General features: G+C 51.3%; 1 protein-coding gene across 8 annotated transcripts in view; it reads right to left on the bottom strand.

Moving 5' to 3' along the window:
- Nucleotides 1–21865, bottom strand: part of ENTREP2 (endosomal transmembrane epsin interactor 2) — a 458345-nt gene that overhangs the window by 24648 nt on the left and 411832 nt on the right. For all 8 annotated transcript variants that reach the window (XM_062204991.1, XM_062204987.1, XM_062204992.1 and 5 more), the window contains one exon: nt 3153–3260. In XM_062204991.1, the coding sequence (XP_062060975.1) occupies nt 3153–3260 (108 nt within the window). The remainder of the gene's footprint in view (nt 1–3152; nt 3261–21865) is intronic.

The following is a 21865-nucleotide window of genomic DNA, read 5'->3' as shown; positions in this document are numbered from 1 at the left end:
TATTCGCAACAACAAGAAGTAGAAACAACCCACATGACCGCCCACCATGAATGGATACACAAACGTGGTGTCCTGATACAACAGAGGATCACCCAGCTGTGCAAGGGATAAGGTGATGCTGCAGGCTACAACAGGGGTAAACCTGGGAGCATCCATGAACGTAAGGAGGCCAGACACAAAAGTGCACCTGTGAGTACTGTCTGATCCACTCACACAGCAAAGGCAAAACCCGTCTCCTCGTACAGGAGCTAATCTCCCCAGGCCAGGATGAGTCCCGTGGAGGGAGGCAGGGCCTGGCGTCTGCAGTGCCACGCAGCCTGGCTTGTATAAACTGCATCTGTGAAACAGTATCTCACCCCCGGTTTCTATAGTTGTTGTTTTCCTTTTTATAGCAAGTTTCTATTTAATACACAGGAGGAATACGCTCTAACGTGGTGATTAAAGGCCAGTAAATACATAACCCGTAACACAGTCACCTGTCCCCATCAAAGATCCTGTTCTGCACATAACCGTGTGTGCACTACCTTTGTATGCCTGGCACTGCAGGTTTGGCTACGCCAGCATCACCACGCACATGCTCTGTGTCATCAAGCAGAGCTGGTATTTACAGGCACTTGGTAGGCAGGCGTGTGCAGCCTCCCCCAAGATCTTTCTTCTTTTCATTTTTAGCCCGATCCATGATCGCCGTCTCATCCGCCTCCCGATCAACAGTATATTTGGTGACGCTCCACCACTGAGCCTTTGCAAAGCACTCAGTCTGTTATAATAGGAGTGGTTCTCTTTTCGCTCAGCATTTGGACAGTCTTGGAAGACGTGACCCCAGCGCCGCTGGCATGAACCAGTCAAGGAGCAGCTACACCGGTCCCCTGGAAAGCTCAGGACTTAGTTGCCGGTGGCAGCAATGGTCCAAAGGCCAAGTGAGCTGGCCGCTAGGGAGGCCCCGTGCTGTGGCAGCCAGCAGTGGGCTCTGCAGACAGATGGCTGTGGTTATCGGGCAGAGGTTGGTTCACAGAGCTGTAGCTCCGTGCACAAGGAGCTTCCTGTAGCACCGTCTCTCGAACCAAACAGAGCCCAAGGAGAGAACTCTAGAACCCACACATAAAGAAATGGCCCAAACAACTGACGTCTCAGCTGTCTCTTTGTATCCGGGGGTCTGATGCCAGACCCACACCCATAGATACCAAAAGCCACAGAGGATGAAGTCTCCTGCATAAAATGGTGCAGTAGTTGCACAGAACTGGTACAGACTTTAAATCATCTCTAGATGAGTTACGATGCCTAATTTGGGGAATAAGGACAAGGGAAAAAAAAAAGCTGCACATGATCAGTAAGATGCACTTTGAAAAATCTTTTCTATCCAAGATGGACTGAATCCATGACCCAGAAGTCATGGATCAGCGGGCCAGTGCAGCTGTCCCAGTCTCAATGTCTATGGACACAGCGGGAGGCCTCGACGGTTTTAGGTTATAAAATCAAGTGGCCGAGCTGTGAAAGGTGTGGTCCCATTTTGACGAAAGGTGAGGAGCAAAGGAAGGAAGGGAGGCCACGAAGATGGGTGAGGAGAAAGGCGGGAGGGCGAGTGGAAGGCGGCCTAAGTTAACTTCTGTCTGAACACAAGCGGTCAGGGAAGAGACGCAAGGCCTCACTGCAAGACCGGAGCGTTGACTTCCTCCGGGGAACAGGGGTGCGGGGAGGGTACCTTTTGCCTTCTAACACATGCCTCTGTATTTTCGAGCTATTTCAGGGGTCTCACACCCCATCGACTTCATTAAAGAGATGGATGAGACAAAGCAAGGAAATGAACAAGAGCGCAGGAGGAAGGCCCCTGGGCACTGAATTCTCAGCTCCATGGGAGGGGGTACAGAGCCACGATTGCCCCTCCTCCCCGGGGGGTGTCCCTGCTTCCCTGAGGGTGCAGCCTCTGCCCAGCCACGCCCACCCGACACCTGCCCAAAAAAGCAGGCTGCCATGCCCTGGCAAGCCCCTGTTCCACTCTCAGCCACCAGGACAGGCAGACCACGGCGATTCCGAGCAGGGGAACAGGAACTCACAGGCAGCATGTCCCACCATCCACCACTGCCCCGCTGCCTCCCCTGGGACTCAGTGAAGGACCCGGGTCTCCCCTGGAGAGCACAGCCTCACTGTCCCACAGCACGAGGTCACACAGGACATGGCCACGTCAGCAGAAAATGCAAATATTCCTGCTTCTAAGCTGGGGGTGGAAGCAAACCCAGCCCCGAAGCGCTTGGCAGAGAAAGGCTGGAAGGCTGACCGCCTTGGAGGGGTCACCTCGCCGTGACAGCTGGGGCACACCCTGCATGGGAGCCACATGTGGCCCGGGATCAGGACTCGGGCATTTTTATCATCTTGGTAATGATGCTCGCTGGCCCTGTATCTCGATACACGGATGCACTGGCACGCAGCGGTGGGAGACAAGAACAAATCAAAAGCCTGTTACCAGGCCGGCCTGGCTGCCCCTCGTGAGATGCGCCACATACTAGGAAGAGGCAAGGTTGGTTCCAAAGGGGGAGGCACAGAGAGTCAGAGGTGGAGATGGAGGGGGTGAGACACAGGGGAGACTGGGGAGCCCACTCCCGAGGAAGCGTGTGTTGCTCAGTGCGCACTGAGCAGCCTGTGACCCCTGCTCTTGGCCCCCCGGCTCCCCTGGCAGCAGCAGCCCTTCCTCTGTGAGACCCTGGCCAGTGTCGCTGCACCAGGGGTTCTGGGAACAAGAGCATCTCCCCACGCAGAGGACTTGCTTTCCAACTTGAGAACTCATGGTCTGATAGTTTACCTTTTTAAAAAATAAATTTATTACAAAAAATTCAAAGCCTGAAGGCGGCGGCTTCTCCTGCAGCTGTGAGGCCCGGAAGGGGTCCTGGAGGCAGGGGACTCGCATGAGAAGTGCTCAGGGGACAGGCCAGGGGCTGCCCGGGAGGACACGGCAGTGGGGACTCCCAACACGGAAAGCACCGCGTGTGCAGGAGCTCCGTCTTCCGGAGGGCAGCACGAGGTGGCCTCCTGGGACCTCCGTGTGCCCAGGCTTGGCCATGTCAGGGGGAGCCACTTGTCTGCTGGTGTCAAGTGGGCACGGGTTGGCAGGCTCGGGGCCAGGGTCCTGACTGCTCTCGGGCAGGGAGGGGGCCACTCACCATCTGCAGGACGTCCGAGGAGACCATCTGCATGCAGCACATGGCCGTGGCCAGCGCACACACGATGGTGGAGAGGACGTTGAGGGCGCACACGCTGAAGAGCAGGTCCTACGAGAAAAGACATGGGACAAGGTCAGCCTTTTGGCAGCCCGGATGGCAGAACCGCTTGTCCTTCTGCCAGGACCCAGGACGGGCACGGTCAAAGCTGCCACCTGGGGCCGGGTCGCGTGGGGGTGATAATCAAAACTGTCCTTTGAGATATTCACATTTCTTCTTCCGCAGTTCTGGGCAGACTGTACTTAATACCAAACGAGGTGCTTCACAGCTCTGATAATTATTAAATAGGAAGTAAAAGGTCAAACGAGATCTTCAAACAGTCAACATGTAAGTAGACGGGCTATTTTTATCCATTACAACGTGTCACTCAGAATTTTGATGGGTGTTGGATAAAATGCCAAGTTTGTAAATGACTTTTTATCTCGAGGTAACTGCAGGTGCACCTGCTGTGGTGAGAAACAAAACAGAGGGGTACGCACTTGGTGCAGCAGTTAACTTGCCACTAAAGACACCCACGTCCCATACAGGAATGCCTGCCATCCAATCCCGCCTGCCCTTCCAATCCGGTTTCCTGCTTATGAACACCCTAGGTAGCAGCAGGGAATGGCTCTAGTCCTTGGGTCCCTGCCACACATGTGGGAGACAGGGACTGAGTTCCAAACTCCTGGCTTCAGCCTGGCCCCAGGCACTGGGGGATGAATCAGCAGACGGAAGACCTCTCTTGGTCTATCTCTTTCTTTCTGTGCCCTTCAAGTAAAATGAAAATACATAAATCAAAATTTCAAAAAGACACAATACAGGGAGATCCTGTATATTCTTCACTTGGTTCTCTGTGGGTAGCATCTTGCAAAAACTACAGTGTCCACCCAGGATCTGCACAATGACACGGTCAAGATACACATTTCCCTTCCTACAAGGGTCCTCCCATGCTGCCTTTTTGTAGACACGCGTACCTCTCCCTGCTCCCCACTGAACCCTGTTTCAATCCCTGTCAATCTCTGGTCTGCTCTCCAGTTTTATATTTTTGTCATTTCAGGGAAGTTACACAAACAGGCTCATACAGCATGAATCCTTTCAGAATTGGCTTTATTTATTTATTTTACTTAGCATACATCATATTCATCCAAGCCACATGAATCCATAGCCCCCTCCCTGTGGTGGTGTGGCATTCTGTGATAGGCATGGGCCGAAGCTGGCGTAATCACCACCAGCTGACATGTGTCTGGGCTGGTCCCAGTTGTAGGCTTCTATAAACAAAGCTGCTGTGAACATCGATGTACAGGTGGGAGCATGTTTCCACTTCTCTGGGATAAGAGTAGGATTACAGTCCCAGCTTGTATGGTATTCACGTTTAGTTTTATAAGAAACTGCTTTCCAGAGTGGTTGAATCATGTTACATTTCCAACAACAATGCATGAACAACCCAGGTTCTCTGCTTCATTGTGAACATTTGGTGGTGTCGCTAGTTTTATTTTTAGCCATTCGGAGAAGTGTGTAATGATCTGTCACTGTGGTTTTAGTTTGCATTCCCTGATTTCTAAAGACGTCAAACAACGTTTTCTTGGTCTTATCTATCATCTGTATACCCTCCTTGGTAAAATACCTGTTCACGTCTTTTGCCCATTTTCTAATTAGATTGTAATTAGATTTGTTTAGTTTCTTTTGAATTTTTTATTTTTGACAGGCAGAGTGAACAGTGAGAGAGAGAGACAAAGAGAAAGGTCTTCCTTTTCCGTTGCTTCACCCCACAATGGCCGCTGCGGCTGGCGCACTGCAGCTGGCACACCGCGCTGATCCGAAGCCAGGTGCCAGGTGCTTCTCCTGGTTTCCCAAGCAGGTGCAGGGCCCAAGGACTTGGGCCATCCTCCACTGCACTCCCGGGCCAGAGCAGAGAGCTGGCCTGGAAGAGGGGCAACCGGGACAGAATCCGGTGCCCCGACTGGGACTAGAACCCAGGGTGCTGGCGCCACAGGCAGAGGATTAGCCTAGTGAGCTGCGGTGCCAGCCTACTTTTGAATTTTTTAAAATGCTTATTTTTTATTTGAAGGGAGGTGGAGAAGGGGGAGAGAGAGAGAGCAGAAAGCACAGAGACAGAGAGAGAGAGAAAGAGAGAGAGAGAGAGAATCTTCCATCTGCTGGTTCACTTCCCAAACGCCTGCAACAGGCAAGACCCAAGCCAGGAGCAGGAATTCCACTTGAGGTGGCAGAGACCCAAGCACTCCAGTCATCGCCTGCTGCCTCCAGGGTGTACACAGCAGGAAGCTGGAGGTGGAAGCCGAGCAGCCGGGGCTTGACAGGCACTCGATAGGGGATGGGGCCGTCCTGAGCAGCAGCTTAACCTGCCGTGACTTAATGCCCGCTTCTGCCGCTGGGTCTTGCTGGTTCTTTTTGCCAGTCCTTGTCAGACGTGTGGTTTGCCAATCCCTCCCCAGAATACAGCTTTTCTGTCCATTCTTGTCACACGGTGTCTCAGCTGAGGCTGTCAAAACAATACCCCCACCACGTAGGTGGCCCAAGTGCTAACTTCTTGCTGGTAAGCTGGGATCCAGGAGTCCAGTGAGGGCCACTTCCTGGCTGTAAGTGCCCAACTTCTCGCCATGTCCACACTTGGAAGAATCAGGGCAAGAGAGCTCTTTGGTCACTAATCGCTTTCCTGAGGGTTCAATCCTCAGGACAGAACTCCCTCCAGAGGCCCTGCCTCCTAACAGCATCACGCCAGGGAGCAGGATTTCAACACGTGAATTTTGGGGAAGACACATTGCACATGGATTTTCACAGGACAAAAGTTTTTAATGTTCAACTTACCACCTTCTGCTTCTGGGAACCACACTTTTGGTGGCAAATCTGAGAACGGTTTGTCTAGCCCTAATTATGGAAGACTACGTTTTTATTGTTCTAAGCTTCAAGCCTATGACCCACTTTGACTTAATTTTTATTTATTTGTTTGAACGGCAGAGAGACGGGGAGGTGGGGAGAGAGAGCGAGACAGAAACAGAGATCGCCCTCAACAGCAGGACCTGGGCAAAAGTCACTCCCCGGACGCCTGCAACAGTAGGGGCGGGGCCAGGTCAAAGCTTACAGCCTGGCCCTCGGTCTGGGTCTTCCCTGTGAGCGGCACGGATCCAGGTGCTGGAGCCATCGCTGTTGCCTCGCAGGGTGCACCGCGGCATGAAGCAGAAGTCATGAGTGGAGCCGGGATTTGAACTCGGGCACCCTGACGTGTCTTAACTGCCACAACAGACGCCTGCCCTGGCGTCACTGTGTGAATACAGTGTGAAGTTTGGGTTCAGGCTCAACGTTGTGTCTTTTTTTTTTTTTTTTTGACAGGCAGAGTGGACAGTGAGAGAGAGACAGAGAGAAAGGTCTTCCTTTTGCCGTTGGTTCACCCTCCAATGGCTGCCGCTGTAGGCGCGCTGCGGCCGGCGCACCGCGCTGATCTGATGGCAGGAGCCAGGTGCTTCTCCTGGTCTCCCATGGGGTGCAGGGCCCAAGGACTTGGGCCATCCTCCACTGCACTCCCTGGCCACAGCAGAGAGCTGGCCTGGAAGGGGGGCAACCGGGACAGGATCGGTGCCCCGACCAGGACTAGAACCTGGTGTGCCGGCGCCGCAAGGCGTCATCGTTGTGTCTTTAGTTTTAGTTCCTACATGCTCATTGTGAGTTTACAGAAATATGACGGCTTGGGGGTTACCTGGTGTCCTGTGATGGAGCTGACCTTACTAGCTCCAGTAATGTTTTTGATGATGCCTTGGGATCTTCTTCATGGACAGTCAGGCCATCCTGAAATGCTTCATTTTTCCTTTCCAATTTTATGCCTTTTCTTTATTTTTCTTGCTCTCTAGCACTAGCTAGAACTCCAAGCGCTGCAAATACTCGAATGAGATGACGAGAACAGACACCTTTGTCTCGCTCTCCATCTCAGATGGTCAACTTCCTGGACAATCTTCTTCTCCTAAGGAGCTTATGCTGAAATCGACCCCGGAAGTAGGAAAACACTTGAAATTCACAAAAATAGCCAGAAACTACAATGACATATGCTGCAATTCAGCGTTTTTCAGACACAATTGTACAGAACACTGCACAGACTCAAAAAACTACAGGAGGGATGGACCTATCGCCAGGAAGATCGTGGTACCAATGAGGTTGGTGTCGACGGTCTAATCACGGGGTTGGTAAATCCCCCAGAGGAGCTGGGAGGTGCTGGCCCCCCCTGGCATGCCCTGTACCTGCACTGGGATGGGTCCACACGGCAGCCTGGTACAGGGGTACTGCAGGCTTGCTCAGGTACACCTGACCGTGATGTCTGAGAGCTTCCCCGCTCTCCTGTGAGCTGCCAGTCACTGCCCAAATCCCCGTCCTCAGCCCCTGCGCATCAGGTCTCGGGGCCCACCTTGCGAAACAGCCAAAGGTTGTGAGGGGGACAGTATGACAGAGGACAAACACCCCCTGGTTACACACGCTCCCCAGTCATCCAGCCCGGTGCAAATGTCGCCTTGATCAGGACCTGTCAGGCGGAGCAGAAGCAAGGGTTAGGGTGCTCCACTGAGCCCCTACACAAACCGGCACTGTTTTGACAAAATTACCTTCCTCAGCAGAGCCACAGCGGTGAGTGGAGCTCTGACATTTATGGAGGTGCTTCAAAGGGTTTGGGGAAAACAGGATGAGAAGGAAATGCACACTCTCCGTGGCATGCATTTTACATCTCCCGGGGGGGGGGGGGGGTTAAAAAATCAGAACTAAAATAGTGACAACTCTCAGTGTACCACAGGCCCCCAAATAGATAAGACCTTTGCTTTGTCCGCAATCCAGAGAGTTTGACTTCACCGACCACATATCCTGTTGCCATTGAAGTGAGAATCACATCGAACTCGCAAATGCTACCACCCGCAGCCACCAGCGACTACTCAGGAAACCGGAAACACAGACCACAGCCTCTTGTTCGACTTTGCATCCACTGTGTCTCAGGACACAGGCCAACATACCTGCCTTCTCCTCCAGCCGTTTAAATGTTTGTGGTTTTTTTCCCCCTAAATAACTCTGCCCCACCTGGAGCTGTGTGTGTGCTCCTTCAGAGGTCTTCTCTGGCTTAAATCACGCCATTCCCTCCGCCCTGTGACAGCGCTGTCGGAGCAATCCGTGTTCTGGAAAATCCCTTTACGAGGTCATTGTAAGCACAAGCGTGAAAATGAGCCCGATCTCTGGCTACTGACGCTGAATTTGGCTGCTGGAGGTTCTGTGTGCTTACTTTTAAAGTTATTAACACGAATTAAAATTAAATATATCGTGCATAACAAAGTACGTGGAGAACAAAACGAGCGAAAAGGAACACAAATTTCAGGTCCTTAGGCAAACCTAACAATGATGAATTCCATTCTGCTCCCTGCAAAGTCCATGCTGGGTACACTTAACACCATCAGCAGAGAAGAGAAATGTGGCAGTCCTGGGAGCTGCAGAAGCCTACACCCAGGAAACATTAAGAATGCGGGATGTGATTCCTCTGCTCGCTGGAAATGTGGTACGGAGGACGGACTGTCTACTGTTCATTTCTATGAGCTTGTTCACTGCTGTTCCTTTAATGTTAAGAAGGAGGTCCCATGGGAGCCTACTGTCAGTTAAGGTATAAAGATGCAGGCAGGACTAAGGAGAGCATCACCGTGTGAGGCCGAGGTGACAGACAACACCCAACACTAACTTAGCTATCCGATTATTGATAACTTTTTAAAAAAGATTTATTTGAAAGGCAGAGCAAGAGAGAAAGAGGGAGAGGGAGAGAAAGAAATACCTTCCCCCGCTAATTTGTTGATATGAGAAATGCAGTCTTTTGTCTCTGAACCAGGAGTCTCCCGTCTGGCCAGAGAAGCAACAGGAAACAGGAATGGGCTAGTCTGTTAGCTTGAAAGCAGTGACATCTTGGGCCGGCGCCGCGGCTCAATAGGCTAATCCTCCGCCTAGTGGCGCTGGCACACCGGGTTCTAGTCCCGGTCGGGGCACTGGATTCTGTCCCGGTTGCCCCTCTTCCAGGCCAGCTCTCTGCTGTGGCCCGGGAGTGCAGTGGAGGATGGCCCAAGTTCTTGGGCCCTGCACCCCATGGGAGACCAGGAGAAGCACCTGGCTTCAGATCAGTGCGGTGCGCCAGCCACAGCACGCTGGCCGCGGCGGCCATTGGAGGGTGAACCAACGGCAAAGGAAGACCTTTCTTTTTTTTTTTTTTTTTGACAGAGTGGACAGTGAGAGAGAGACAGAGAGAAAGGTCTTCCTTTGCCGTTGGTTCACCCTCCTATGGCCGCCGCGGTAGGCGCGCTGCGGCCTGCGCACCGCGCTGATCCGATGGCAGGAGCCAGGTGCTTCTCCTGGTCTCCCATGGGGTGCAGGACCCAAGCACTTGGGCCATCCTCCACTGCACTCCCTGGCCACAGCAGAGAGCTGGCCTGGAAGAGGGGCAACCGGGACAGGATCGGTACCCCGACCGGGACTAGAACCCGGTGTGCCGGCGCCGCAAGGCGGAGGATTAGCCTAGTGAGCTGCGGCGCTGGCCATCATCTTTATTTTTCAATAAAGTATTATAGAAGCAGGACCTGGAAAAAAGCTGTTCTTGGTTGCCTCATCAATGTGGGTAATGTGTGTGTGGGGGTGAGGGTGGAAGGCAAAATTGGTGGCTTTTTCATAAAATTTCCTGAGTGATGAGACACAACCTGGAAGAAATCCGGGCCACTGAATGTGTTTCTGTGGCAAGTAGCTTTTGGAGGAGCAGTTGGTTAAGATGCCATTGGGGACACCCATATCCCACCCTGGGGTGTCTGGAGTCTTGGCTCTGCTTCTGCTTCTGGCTAATGCAGACCCTGGGAGGCAGCAGTGATGGCTCAAGTACTTGGGTCCCTGCCACCCATGTAGGAGACAAGGATGGAGCTCCAGGCTTCTGACTTTGGCCTGGCCCAGCCTTGGCTGCTGCAGCCATGTGGGGAGTGAACCAACAGATGGAAGCTCTCTCTCTCAAAAATTTTAAAAATGAGTATTGTATATGCAGATCTTTGTGGTTGGTCTGAATACCCATCCCACAAAAGGAGTTAAAATTGGGCTGTCACATGGAGAAGGTGTGATTCATGGAAGAACCTATATCAGCTACAATTTTTAATTAAAGATTTATTTATTCATTTGAAAGGCAGAGAGAGAGAGAGAGAGAGAGAGAGAGAGAGAGAGAGAGAGAGATCGCTCTTCCGTCCACTGGTTCACTCCCCTAATGGCTGCAACAGTCAGGGCTGGTCCAGGCTGAAGCCAGGATCCTGGAGCTCCATTTCCCACACTGGTGGCTCAAGCACTTGGGCCATCTCCACCTGCTTTCCCAGGTGCATTAGCAGGTAGTTGGATCAGAAGTGTAGCAGCAGGGACTCATATGGGATGCTGGTACTGTGGGCTGTGGTTTAACCCATGTACTACAATGCTGGCCCCAGCTATAATTTCATCTATCTATATGTTTTTCTGTGTGTGCACATATATGTACATACAGTCTTCAGAAAGTTCATGGAAAATGTGTATTATGAAAAAATGGATCCCAAAGTTTTGTTTTACCTTAAAATAAATTTAAATTTCAAGTCCACTTTCCATGAGCTTTTTGAAGTGCATGTGTATATATATTTTAAATCTATCTTCTGAATTCTGCATTTATAAATACCCACTATAATTTCACTTGAATTTTTGCAGTTGCTTTTATTGTATGTATTTAAGAAATACAACATATTTTTATATACTTACACGTCGTGAAATTGTTATGACAGTCAAGAAAATGAACATATTCATCATCTCACAGAGTTGCCCTTGTGTGTGTGTGTGTGTGTGTGTGGCAAAAACACCTGAAATCTACTCTCTTAAAGAAAAACATCTCAAATACCATATAATACTATGAACCATAGATGTCACTGTACACGAGAATTCTAGACCATCCATCCTACGTACCTGCAACACTGCTCCATTGACCTACGTCTCCCTACTTCCGCTTCCCCCAACCCCACCCCTGTGCTAACTGCTGTTTTCTGTTTCTGTATATTTTCCTTTTCTATGCTGTTAAGATTTATGGGATGACTTCTGACTGAGAACTCAGACTTGATGGATCTTGATGTGTAGCAATCCTCTGGGTCTAAACTGTAGACTGTGTCCTCCAAAAACCAGGAAGTGCCAACACCCGGGGCTCTGAGGGCTGAGTTTCATTCTGGAGTCTCCACCTGGCTGCCCCTTCTTGGGCCACTCCCCCCCCCACCCCGGCCTGGTGCACTCATCCATGTTTACCCTGGGACCGCCCTTTCCCGTGTATACAGGCGTGAGCCATTCGTCAGGGAGGAGTCGGGACAATCAAAAGATTCAAATTCTCAAGGATTTCAACCATCTCAGTTGCTACACATGGAGGACAGAATTGCTTCGCACAGAATCTTTAAAGGAATTCTTAAAAACGGGCTTACAAAGATGAGCAACAGAGGTGACCTGGGATAAACAAGCAGGTTAAGGACAATGTTAGCCTTTTGGCCAGAACCGCCACCTGCCAGTCATTCCCCTGGATGACAAACACAGAGGGAAAGAGGAGCGGCACCTGCTCCCTGTTCTCCAGCATGCTAGAAAACATGGCATTGTCCCTTTGGTCACACACAAGAGCATCTACAAGAAAGTGCTATTGCAGACATCAAGGCAATGGGCACTGTTCACAGAGGAATGCCCATCAACGTCACCAGGGCAACACTGGAAGGGTCTAGAGTGACCCGGCATGCTGCTGGCAGTGCTGTAAACGTAGGAGTTAAAGGTGGGATTCGTGTCCAGAGAACTGATGTGTATTATGCTCTCAGAGCCGAGACGGCTTCCTCAAATGTGTGAAGGAAGGTGATCAGAAAAAGGAGGAAGTCAGAGAGAGAGAGAGAGAGAGGTGACTGGGTTCATCTGAAGCGCCAGCCTGCTCTGCCTGGAGAAGCCCACTGTGTCAGAACCAAAGGGAAGAAAGTGGAGCTGCTGGAACCTATTCCCTATGAATTCATGGCACAGTAAGTACAGAGAGAGAGAGACAGCCGGGGGGGGGGGGGGGGGAGACATCTAGACTATAAAACAATGACTATAAAACTTTCAGTGCGTTCAGTTTTGGTTGGCTCAAGCAGAGCTGAGGGTCCAGAGGTTTGCCAGCAGCTGACCAGAGTGTCGGGTGCCAGGGAGGGCTCAGGGCAGAGGGAGTGGACGAAGACCGTCACATGCAAGGGTCCCGTGCTCACCTAGTGGGGGCAGTAGCAGCAGGCTCCCCAGCCAAGGCTACAGACTGAAGTCCTGGTTCTTGCTAGCTCTCAAGATTTATCACAGAACTATGATAATTAGGACAACGTAGCCCAGCTGGCCCTTGGTAGCCATGGTTTCCACATCCACAAAACCAACCAACCACAGACAGATTAAACAAACTGCATCAGGACCAAACACGCACAGACTTTCTTCTTGCCATTTTGCTGACAGTGCAGTATAATCATTCGTATCAGGTATTGCTAGTAAGCTAGAGAGGACTTAAAATATACAGGAGGATGGACGCAGGCTCCATGCAAACACTGCCACATTCTACTTAAGGGACTTGGACATCTGTGGATTTTGGTATCTATGTAGAGTAGTCGAACCAAGCCCCCTCAGACACCAAGGGAGAACTGTTTTGGTAGATAAAAAAGAGATTCACGTAACAGGAAAAGATGCAAATAAATATTAGAACTTAATGCATGATAGGCAACGCAAAATAAAATTTTTTGGAAAAAATGGACTAATAAGTAATGCTAAAATACCTACTTATTCATCCAAGATGCACAAAACTACTGTCCAATGGATCAACGACATATATGTGAAAGGAAAAACTAAAATAGATATAAAAATATCTTTATTTACTAAATATAAGAAAAGCCTTCTTAAACAAGACAAACCTCACATAAATCAATAAAAAAGACAAAAAGCCAATGGGACAATGGGCAACAGACATGAAAATAAGTCCTCAAAAGAAACAAACATGAATGGTGAATAAATATCTTTAAAAGGGCTCAATTTTCAGTAACAGCTGAGAAATGCATTGAGACTGCAAGGTATCTTTTGTACACCTGCTAGACTGGCAAAGATGTACAAATACTAATGCCACATGTCTGAGAAGTGGACGAACGAGGACTCTAAGGCATCCCTAACGAGAGCCAAAATTGGTACAACTGCTGGGAGAAATGATGTGGCACCACCGTCTAACCCGGCTTCTTCCCTCTTGGGAAGCTTTTGTCATGAGCACCAGAAGCACCATGAGACAAAGACACAGGTGCCCGTTCTGACCGGCACCGTCGCTGACAGCAAGAATCCAGGACCTATCCCAGCATCCTCCTGTGGAGGAAGGGAAGACTAGCCCTGGTGATGCACACACGGAACATTCCAGAACAGTGGAGATATATGCATTAAGACTATATAGACATGGACTAAATGTAGGATAGTAATTCGTAAAAATCCACATAGAATATGATGCCATCCTCATAAAACTAAAGAAGAAACAGCAACACCAAACAATATTGTATTGAAGCATAATTAAATGATTAAAAAAACAAAGGAACAAAAAATACCAAATTCAAGTTGGTGGTTCCCTCTGCTGGGGCAGGAAAGGCAGGTGTGCAGGAATGAGTGCAGGAATGAGTGCAAGCTCCAGGTGCTCATCTTCTCGTTCTGATTTATAACCTAGAAATATCCAATTTCTATGTCCATTAACACCTCAAGAGATATGAATTGGAAATGAAAGAATACGCAACATAATTTGGAACTAAGTGAAGGGCTCTGTCTCTCAAGATAGCAAGACCTGCCCAGAGGAGCCGAGCGAGTGAGGCAGGGTGGAATTGACAAGGAGCGAAGCAATAGGCCAAGTTGGCAGAAAAGGAGTTACAGAAGGTGACCGGGTTGGAAAGCTGGCATTTGGCCCATCAGTAGGAAAATGCAACAGTCGTAATAAATGCCACTAGGATAACCATTCATCCCTACAGCACCATCACGAATGCCTTATCATTCACAAAGGGGCCTGGAGAACCTCAAACTGAAACGTAGAACCATGCACATTTCAGCTGAGAATGTCAGGGACTGTCCTTACGACCCTGGGGAGGGGAAGGGGATTCCTCGTCACTGGTGGATTCCACACGGGGATTTGCCCAGTTGCTGTACTTTATCTGTAACTCCCAGATCCGCGCTTGTGGCCGACAGGAGCGCTCTGAGTTGTTGCCTGACACACACGCTGCTGGCCGAGTTCCAACAAGGAAGGTACGCTCTGGCCTCCTCCTTCACTCGAGACGGTAAGCTAGTGTCCTCCTGGAGGTCCATGTAGTGTCAGCTCTCCAGTTTGTGTGTTTTACTGGTGATGTCGCTGCTGAAAACATTCTCCAAAAGCTGTGCTAGCTAGCGTCTAGTGCCCCTAAGCACGAGGAGGGCGAGACGCCCCAGGCGGGAAAGTCTGTGTGTCCGAAAGCTTCATCCAGACCCGAGACGGTGCGGGTGGCTGTGAGTTCAATGTTACTGAGTTATCAGTGCATATTAAATAGTGCATCTTTAAACACTCACATGGAAAGCAAGGTTACAGATTGATTGACTCATGAAAAACTGTGGCCAGAAGCTCCAAGGAACCTAACCCTGTATTTCCCCTAGGAACAACGATAGTTCATTAAGTCAATGTTTGTGGCAACTTAATAAAACATAATTACTGTGGATAACGACAAGTGACTGTATTGATTAAGGATGACATAAATGGCACAGACCGTAGGGCAAAAGAATGATAAAATCAGCTATATAGAAGTATTACAGCTTGTCTGTGGGAAAGGACATCATTAAAAATTTGTACAGGGGCTGCCGCTATGGCACAAGGGGATAAAGCCACTGCCTGCAGTGCCAGCATCCCATAAGGGCACCAGTTCGAGTCCCAGCTGCTCCACTTCTGATCCCACTCCCTGCCAATGTGTCTGGGAAAGCAGTGGAGGATGGTCCCAGTGTTTGGGCCCCTGCATCCACAGGGGAAACCCAGAAGAAACTGCTGGCTCCTGGCTTTGGATTGTCCCAGCTCCAGCTGTTGTAGCCATTTGGGGAGTGAACCAGTATATGCAAGAGCTTTCTCTCTCTCTCTGCCTCCCTGTAGCTCTGCCTTTCAAATAAATAAAAATTAATGTTTAAAAAGATAGCTGTACAAGTTAGGTTCAGACAGTGAGGACCCATCTGCAGTATGTACAATCACAAAAAGATCAGTATTCAGAAGGTGTAAGAAGCTCCTAAGGACTAATAAAAAGACAGACCAAGATGGAAGTGGGAGACCCAGATAGAGTTCCAGGCTCCTGGCTCTGGCTGGGTCCAGCCCCAGACAAGGCACCACTTGGGGAGTGATTCAGCAGATGGAAGATCTCTGTCTCTCCCTGTCTTTCAAACAAGTAAATAAATCATTGCAACAAAAAGGTCATGGAAAATGTGTATTATGAAAAACGTATGCATGGATTTCCAAACTTTTTGCACCAAGACAAATGTATCTTTTAATTCAGCAAGCTTTAGAAGCACCCTCCTACTCAGGCAGAAAAAGCTGCAAAGCACAGCAGGGGGGAGGGGTAACAAGCTGCAGCTCCGAGAGGACAGAGCATGCTTTCTGCTCTATGCACAGGATGGGCCCAGGGGAGTCAGCTGTGTCGCTTTCCATGCCACTCTGTGCATGCTAACTACTGCTAGTCAGCGCAAAGTGCCCAGAGCAAGCTCCCCAGGGGGTGTTAGAGACACCGTGATGCCTCTCTAGCAGTGAGCCTGGGGAAGACAGCAGCGGAAGGTGGCAGGTGATGGAAGGAATAATCTCTATGCGCAGGTCAAGCACCCCAGCAAGGCATGGAAGTCTTCCGGGAAGGAGCAAGGGCAGGGAGCTGCAGACACAGAGGAGGAGCCCCATCACCAGCACTGCCAGGAGCGAGGGACCCTCAGAGCTGGGCTACACCTGCCCCACCCTCCGCTCCTCCCTGTCCTGGGGACTGCTTCTTGGCGAACCCGACCCAACCGACAAGATGTAGCCATTAGTCCTGAGGGGCAGAGCAGGGCCCACAGGACACAGAATTGGTGGGAGAGGCACACAGAGAAAAGTGACCAGTCACCAGCCCATCTCTCTGTCCAGCTCTATCAATGACACATTAAAGTTTTTAACATAGGGGTTTCCTATGTGCTTTGCTTCTTATGCTTTTAATTGCACATACTCAGCCATGGTCCAAAAATATCCTATGGCAAGTTATAAACCTCATCAATTTCGACACACTATACTGCAACACTGCTTCGATATAGTATACTGTTATCACTGTTCTGTTTCAGTATTAGTTGCTCATCTCTTACTATGTCTACTTTATAAGCTCAGCTTTATCATGGGTATGCGAGTCTAGGCAACAAAACACTGCTCACCTACTGTTTCGGGCTTCCAAGGGGGACCTTCGGACAGCCTCCCCCGTGGCCAGGGTGGACCTCTGTACAGTGTTCGTGGAGCCCCAGATGTGTTAACACTTGCACACAAATGAACACCTGCTGTGTAGCAAACGAGTGCAGAGGAGAATGGGCCACCGTAGGATTCTCCCCCTACCTGTCATCCATCCACCTAGCAATCGGCCAGCCAGTCTGTAAATTATTTACAGTGGTCAGGTATTGCTACTGTAAGGCAAAATGCTCCTTGGGTTCTTTTTAAATCAACGAAGTATTGAGAAAAAGCCTTAAAATTTACTGTACAAAATTCTTTGCAGAGTAATGGTGGGAGTTGGCCGTAACTCTCAGGATTCGGGAATCTACGTTTCATCAGCCTTAACACTACACGTTTCCTTCAAGAAATACCATGGCTACATAAAAACAGATGACAGAAACAAAATTAAAAACACCAGATGACAAATTTTTAAAGCCAATCTGCCAGGCAGGAGAAGCTGGACTGGCGAGGATCCGCTTCAGTGTTTCATTCTCCAACACAACGACTTTGAAATAAATACTCTGAAAGAACAGGAACAAGGAGGCCAACTGCGTGGCACCAGCAACCTCAGCTGCGATTGGGATGAGACAGCCAACTCCATGCAAGGCTGCTTCCCACAGAGCCTCTGGCTATGGGGTGGGCATGTGTGCCCTGTGGGCACCCCTACAACTGCTGGGTGCCCAGGCAGCACCAGGCAGCAGGTGGGTTCCTCAACCCCAGGCCAGGAGTGCAGCCACCAGGGCTCCTACACTGCACCTGCTGTCATGGCAGCTTTGCCGGGCTGGAGATCCCTCCGCCTTGGGAATAGAGCAGAGCGTGATGTTCCTGCGTGTGTATCTATGAACTGTGTGTGTGCATGTGTGTGTGTGCATAAGATGCTGTACAAACAGACAGGTGTTGCCCAGGGGAACACGACATGGATGTTAGAAAGGGAAGGCAAGGAACGCCCGGCTTCTAGGCCTGATGGTGCTGAGGTGTGAGGTCCGGGAGTGTGGGGAGAGCAACCCGAGATGCATTGTCCGCACCTGCTGGAGAGCGAGACTCCGCACCCCATGGACGGCCGCAGGGCCTGGGGCAAGTAAGAGGGGCATGGGGCCTGTCAGGGTGCAGGGAGCCTGGAGGACTCTCTGCATAAGGCAGGGGACAGGGTGCAGGTGACGCCATGGGACACCGACCGCGCCAGCGACATGAGCCCACCCGAGCAAGCGCAGTAGCCCCAGGAGCAGCACGTGGCCACTGACCCCGAGGACGAGACCCAGGGAGGATGGGGTGGAAGTCTCCAGATCTCACCCCAGGACACCAGGAGGGGCACAGGCCTCCCCAAGGGCCGGGGACATCCAATCTGCACAGGCAGTGAAGCTCCAACTGTGAGAAAAGTCGCTTGTAAAGACTGAAAGTGGGGTAGGCATTGTGACACAGTGGGATAAGTCCCTCCTTGGGACTCCGGCATCATTTCCTGGAGGGCCTGGGTCAAGTCCTGGCACCTCTGCTTCCCACCCAGCTCCCTCTAATGCACCTAGGAGGCCACAGGTGATGGCTCAAGTGCTTGGGGCCCCTGCTGCCCACAGGAAAGACCTGGATGGAGTTCCTGGCTCTCAGCTTTAGTCTGGCCCACTCCTGGGTTGTGGGCATTTGGGGAGTGAACCAGTGAATGGAAGATCTCTGTATGTATCTCTCTGTATGTATCTCTCTCTCTTTGTGTGTCTTACTCTGTCATTCAAGAAGATGAAAGTAAAGAACCATTAAAAATAATAAAAACTACAAACAGGAAGTGACCAGAGGACTGCAGAACGTGCCCAGCCCGGGCCATTACACAGGGGTTCTAGGCCCGGTAGCAGGAGGCACAGTGGGTATCCTGGCAGGAGGCTCAGGCCGCAGGTGCAGGCGCTCCAATGGCTAGCACCCATGCGCGGGAAGGCGGGGCAGAGGGTCAGCCCTGACCGTGAGGACCCTGCCACTGCCCCAGATCTTTTACTCAGGATGCTCCTTAGGGGCCCCACTGGAGGCTGCAGGAGCACATGGTGGGGAAGGGGAGGGGGTGGGGGCTGAGCTGTTGTGTTGGAGCAGCCAGAACTGACCGAGACACTGAGCTTTGCTACCTCCTACCCTCAAAACCACCCAAAAAGCCATTCACCCTCTGATTCCAGTGCCTGCTGTCCTCAGCACTGGCACACCTCAGGTTTCTCGGGGTGCAGGTTCACCCCTACGCCACTCCTGCTGCAGAACCACCCTGTCTTCCATCCCAACAGCCACGATCAGTCTCCCCCGTGTGTTGCAGAACAGAGCCACAAGCTCTGAAAGTGACATCTAGGCTGCTGGAGCTCGTCTCGCTCCAGGACTCCAGTGGAATCTGGCACTGGTTAAAATAACGATGGCCCAGGAGACATCACCTTGGTTGGCACGTGGAATGATTTGCAAGGAAAATCAGACCCCCTGAGCTTGCTTACAGAACAGCCATTTGGAATCTTTTTTCTCGTTAAAGTGCTCCAGCTATCCGTTACCCCGAACATGAAGGTCTAGAAATCAGTATTGACCAAGGTGCACAATGGCTCTTGATGGACTTCAACTACTCTGCCTCACTCCCCATGGCAGGTGAAGCCCCCAGACACACAGTGGAGTGGAGGGGAGGGGAGTGGACTCGCTCCCGAAACAACCCTTAACGTGTCTCTTTTGCTCAGGGACGGAGGGCCAATGAGAGCCAAGCCTGCTTTAAAGAAAACCTCAGCACTGAAGGAACCAATTAGTGGACCCCATAAATCCACAGTCTAATGGCTGGGGACCAATCTGGATTTGAGGAATTGGATCAAAACAGCAAATTCCTGCCCCATCATTAGGTATCGATTTAGCCTTGATTGCCAAGGGCAGTAACTCAATGAGTAATTTGCCTGGGTAACTGCCATGTTTATCTAGCATCTGATCAGCACCTTGCTTTTTTAATTCCACAGGGCTGAGCCCCAGAGCAGGGGATAGAGTGTGACCTCCGGTGTCTGATGCTCTGGGCCAAGTGAGCACCATCAGCCAGCCTGGGGGTGGAACTGGGAGCAAGGTCTTGTAGGGAGAGCCACAGGGTGTGCACAGGGTGTGTAGGGAACCAGGGGGGCCTCCAGGGGGAGGTAGCATTTGGGATGGAGTTGGGGGGCAGACAGTGGCTACAGAATCATCTGTAGGAGTTGCACGGGGGCCAGGTGAGGGAGCTGTGGGAAGTGAGGACCCACAGCAGGGCTACCTGTATCTCAGCGACTGTACGAGGGGTGGGGCCTGCACTCCTGGGGAGGGGCCACGAAACTGCATCTGAACAGGTCAGCAGGGATGGATGGAGAGATAACAGGTAGGAGCCACACTCTAGAGGTCCATGGGGGTGGGGAAGGGAGGGGCAGGGAGATCGTAGAGGCTAGTAGGGACCCAGGGCACTTGTCTGTCTATGAAGCCTGCATTTTCGCTTAATGGCAACGCCGTCCATGAGAGGGTTGGAGCTACCAGCTCTGCATTGTCCTTGATCACCCATCCGGCACCCCTCAGCCCCAAGCCCTCCAAGCCCTGCCACCCTGAACACACGGCTCTCACATGGCTCTCGGGTGTGCACTTTTGGTTCTGTACCCTCTCGCCTAGACTCCCCGACCCCAGGCTGTGGGTGCTCCCAGAGCTGGGGGGCACCTGCTTTGGTGGAGGTGAGCTTCCATCCCTCCCAGGGTCCAGTCCACGGAGGGCTGGAATCTGCGCTCCTTCTCCCACCTGCCTGGGCTTCCTTCCTTCCCCTGCTCTGCCTGCAAGCCAGCTCCCTGGTCCCTGTCCCTGTTGTGTCTTTCTGCTCTCCTGCCCCAGCCTCACTGACCCTGCTCAGCGGGTGTGTCTGCTCCTGGGCCAGTCAACCATGGCCAAGAAGGTGGAGTCTGAACAAACATGGGCAACATGGCAGCTCCTCCTCGGGGCCGGTACCATCTGGCACCCCTGCTTCCGCGTGACTGTGACGGAAAACAGCACTGAAGCCTGTCCCCTACCAAAGCTCCTGACCCTCCCGTCCCTCCCTGCACGGGGAGCCCTCGGCCAGGCTCTCTCATCGCTGGGCGTGTGCCTTGAACGTTGCGTCATCTGGGAAGCAAGGCTTGGCTCTGACTTCTGACAGTGAAACAGGTGCACACCTGGGGGGGGGTGCTGGCAGAAGGAGTGCTCCCCTCCTGCACCCATGGGAGGGCTGGGGTCCTTGCATCCTTGATTTGATTTCAGTCAACTCAGATGTACCTATAAATCCAGCCCTGGGCACCAAAGGCCCGACAAGACCAAAACATGTAACGTAGTCACCAGTAAAGATCCTGAATCATTTTCATAGCATCATCCACAGGCTACACAGAATCAGCAGCTTAAAAACGAGCCTGCTACAGACGGACTGAATTCTGAGTTCCTTCCGCAGTGGCCTGGGCAGGGCCAGATTGAATGGTTTCAAGGGCCTTGGACGGCCGCAGACGGATGTCCCCCCATCCTGGTAAAGATCAGTGCACGGATGAGTATGCTCATCGGTAGTCAGTTTCCAAAGAGACTTAAATGGCAGTGAAGTCCGTGAGAGTGAACCTTTAACACAAACCAGGAGGAAAAGAAAGCTAGGCATCAGAAGCAACGGATGGCAGGCCTATTACTGGCTGATCTGTACAGTGATCTGCCCTCAAGGAGACCCAACAGGCCAGTCCACTGCAGTGGCTTTCAATGTGGTAAGCCTGGGCTTCAGCAGAAGTCAGCTTGTGAAGAGCCCTGGCAGCTCTGCCAAGAGTTGGATCACTGGAAATGGACCTGCCCTGGAGTCGAAGGATGCCCAGGTCAGAGCCACAGATCTTACTGGCTCTAAGCTGAAAAGCCCTTCACTCAGCCCAACTTCCAAAGTGACCACTGCAGCTGGGGGGACGGCCAAGTAGGGTCAGCAACATTGCAGGCAGAACTGTAAATTTCTTGTTAGAGATGCCACCTGCCTTTACCTGGCCAGCTCTCCTCCCAGCCCAGCCAAGTAATGAAAGTCAACAGAGTGCCTTCCCATAGGAGGTTCACACCTCCCTTAGGATATACCCCATGTGAAGAGATAGATAGGTCTGGGCCTCTTAACTTACAAGGCCTAAAGCCCACCAGATTATTATCAAGCCCCTTCTATCAGGTTCTATTTGCCTCTCAGTCAGAAAACTTAATTGTAGCTTAGACAGCA

Source organism: Lepus europaeus, chromosome 11 (assembly GCF_033115175.1).
Source record: "Lepus europaeus isolate LE1 chromosome 11, mLepTim1.pri, whole genome shotgun sequence".
NCBI lineage: Eukaryota > Metazoa > Chordata > Mammalia > Lagomorpha > Leporidae > Lepus > Lepus europaeus.
This window is presented reverse-complemented; position numbering and strand designations above follow the sequence as displayed.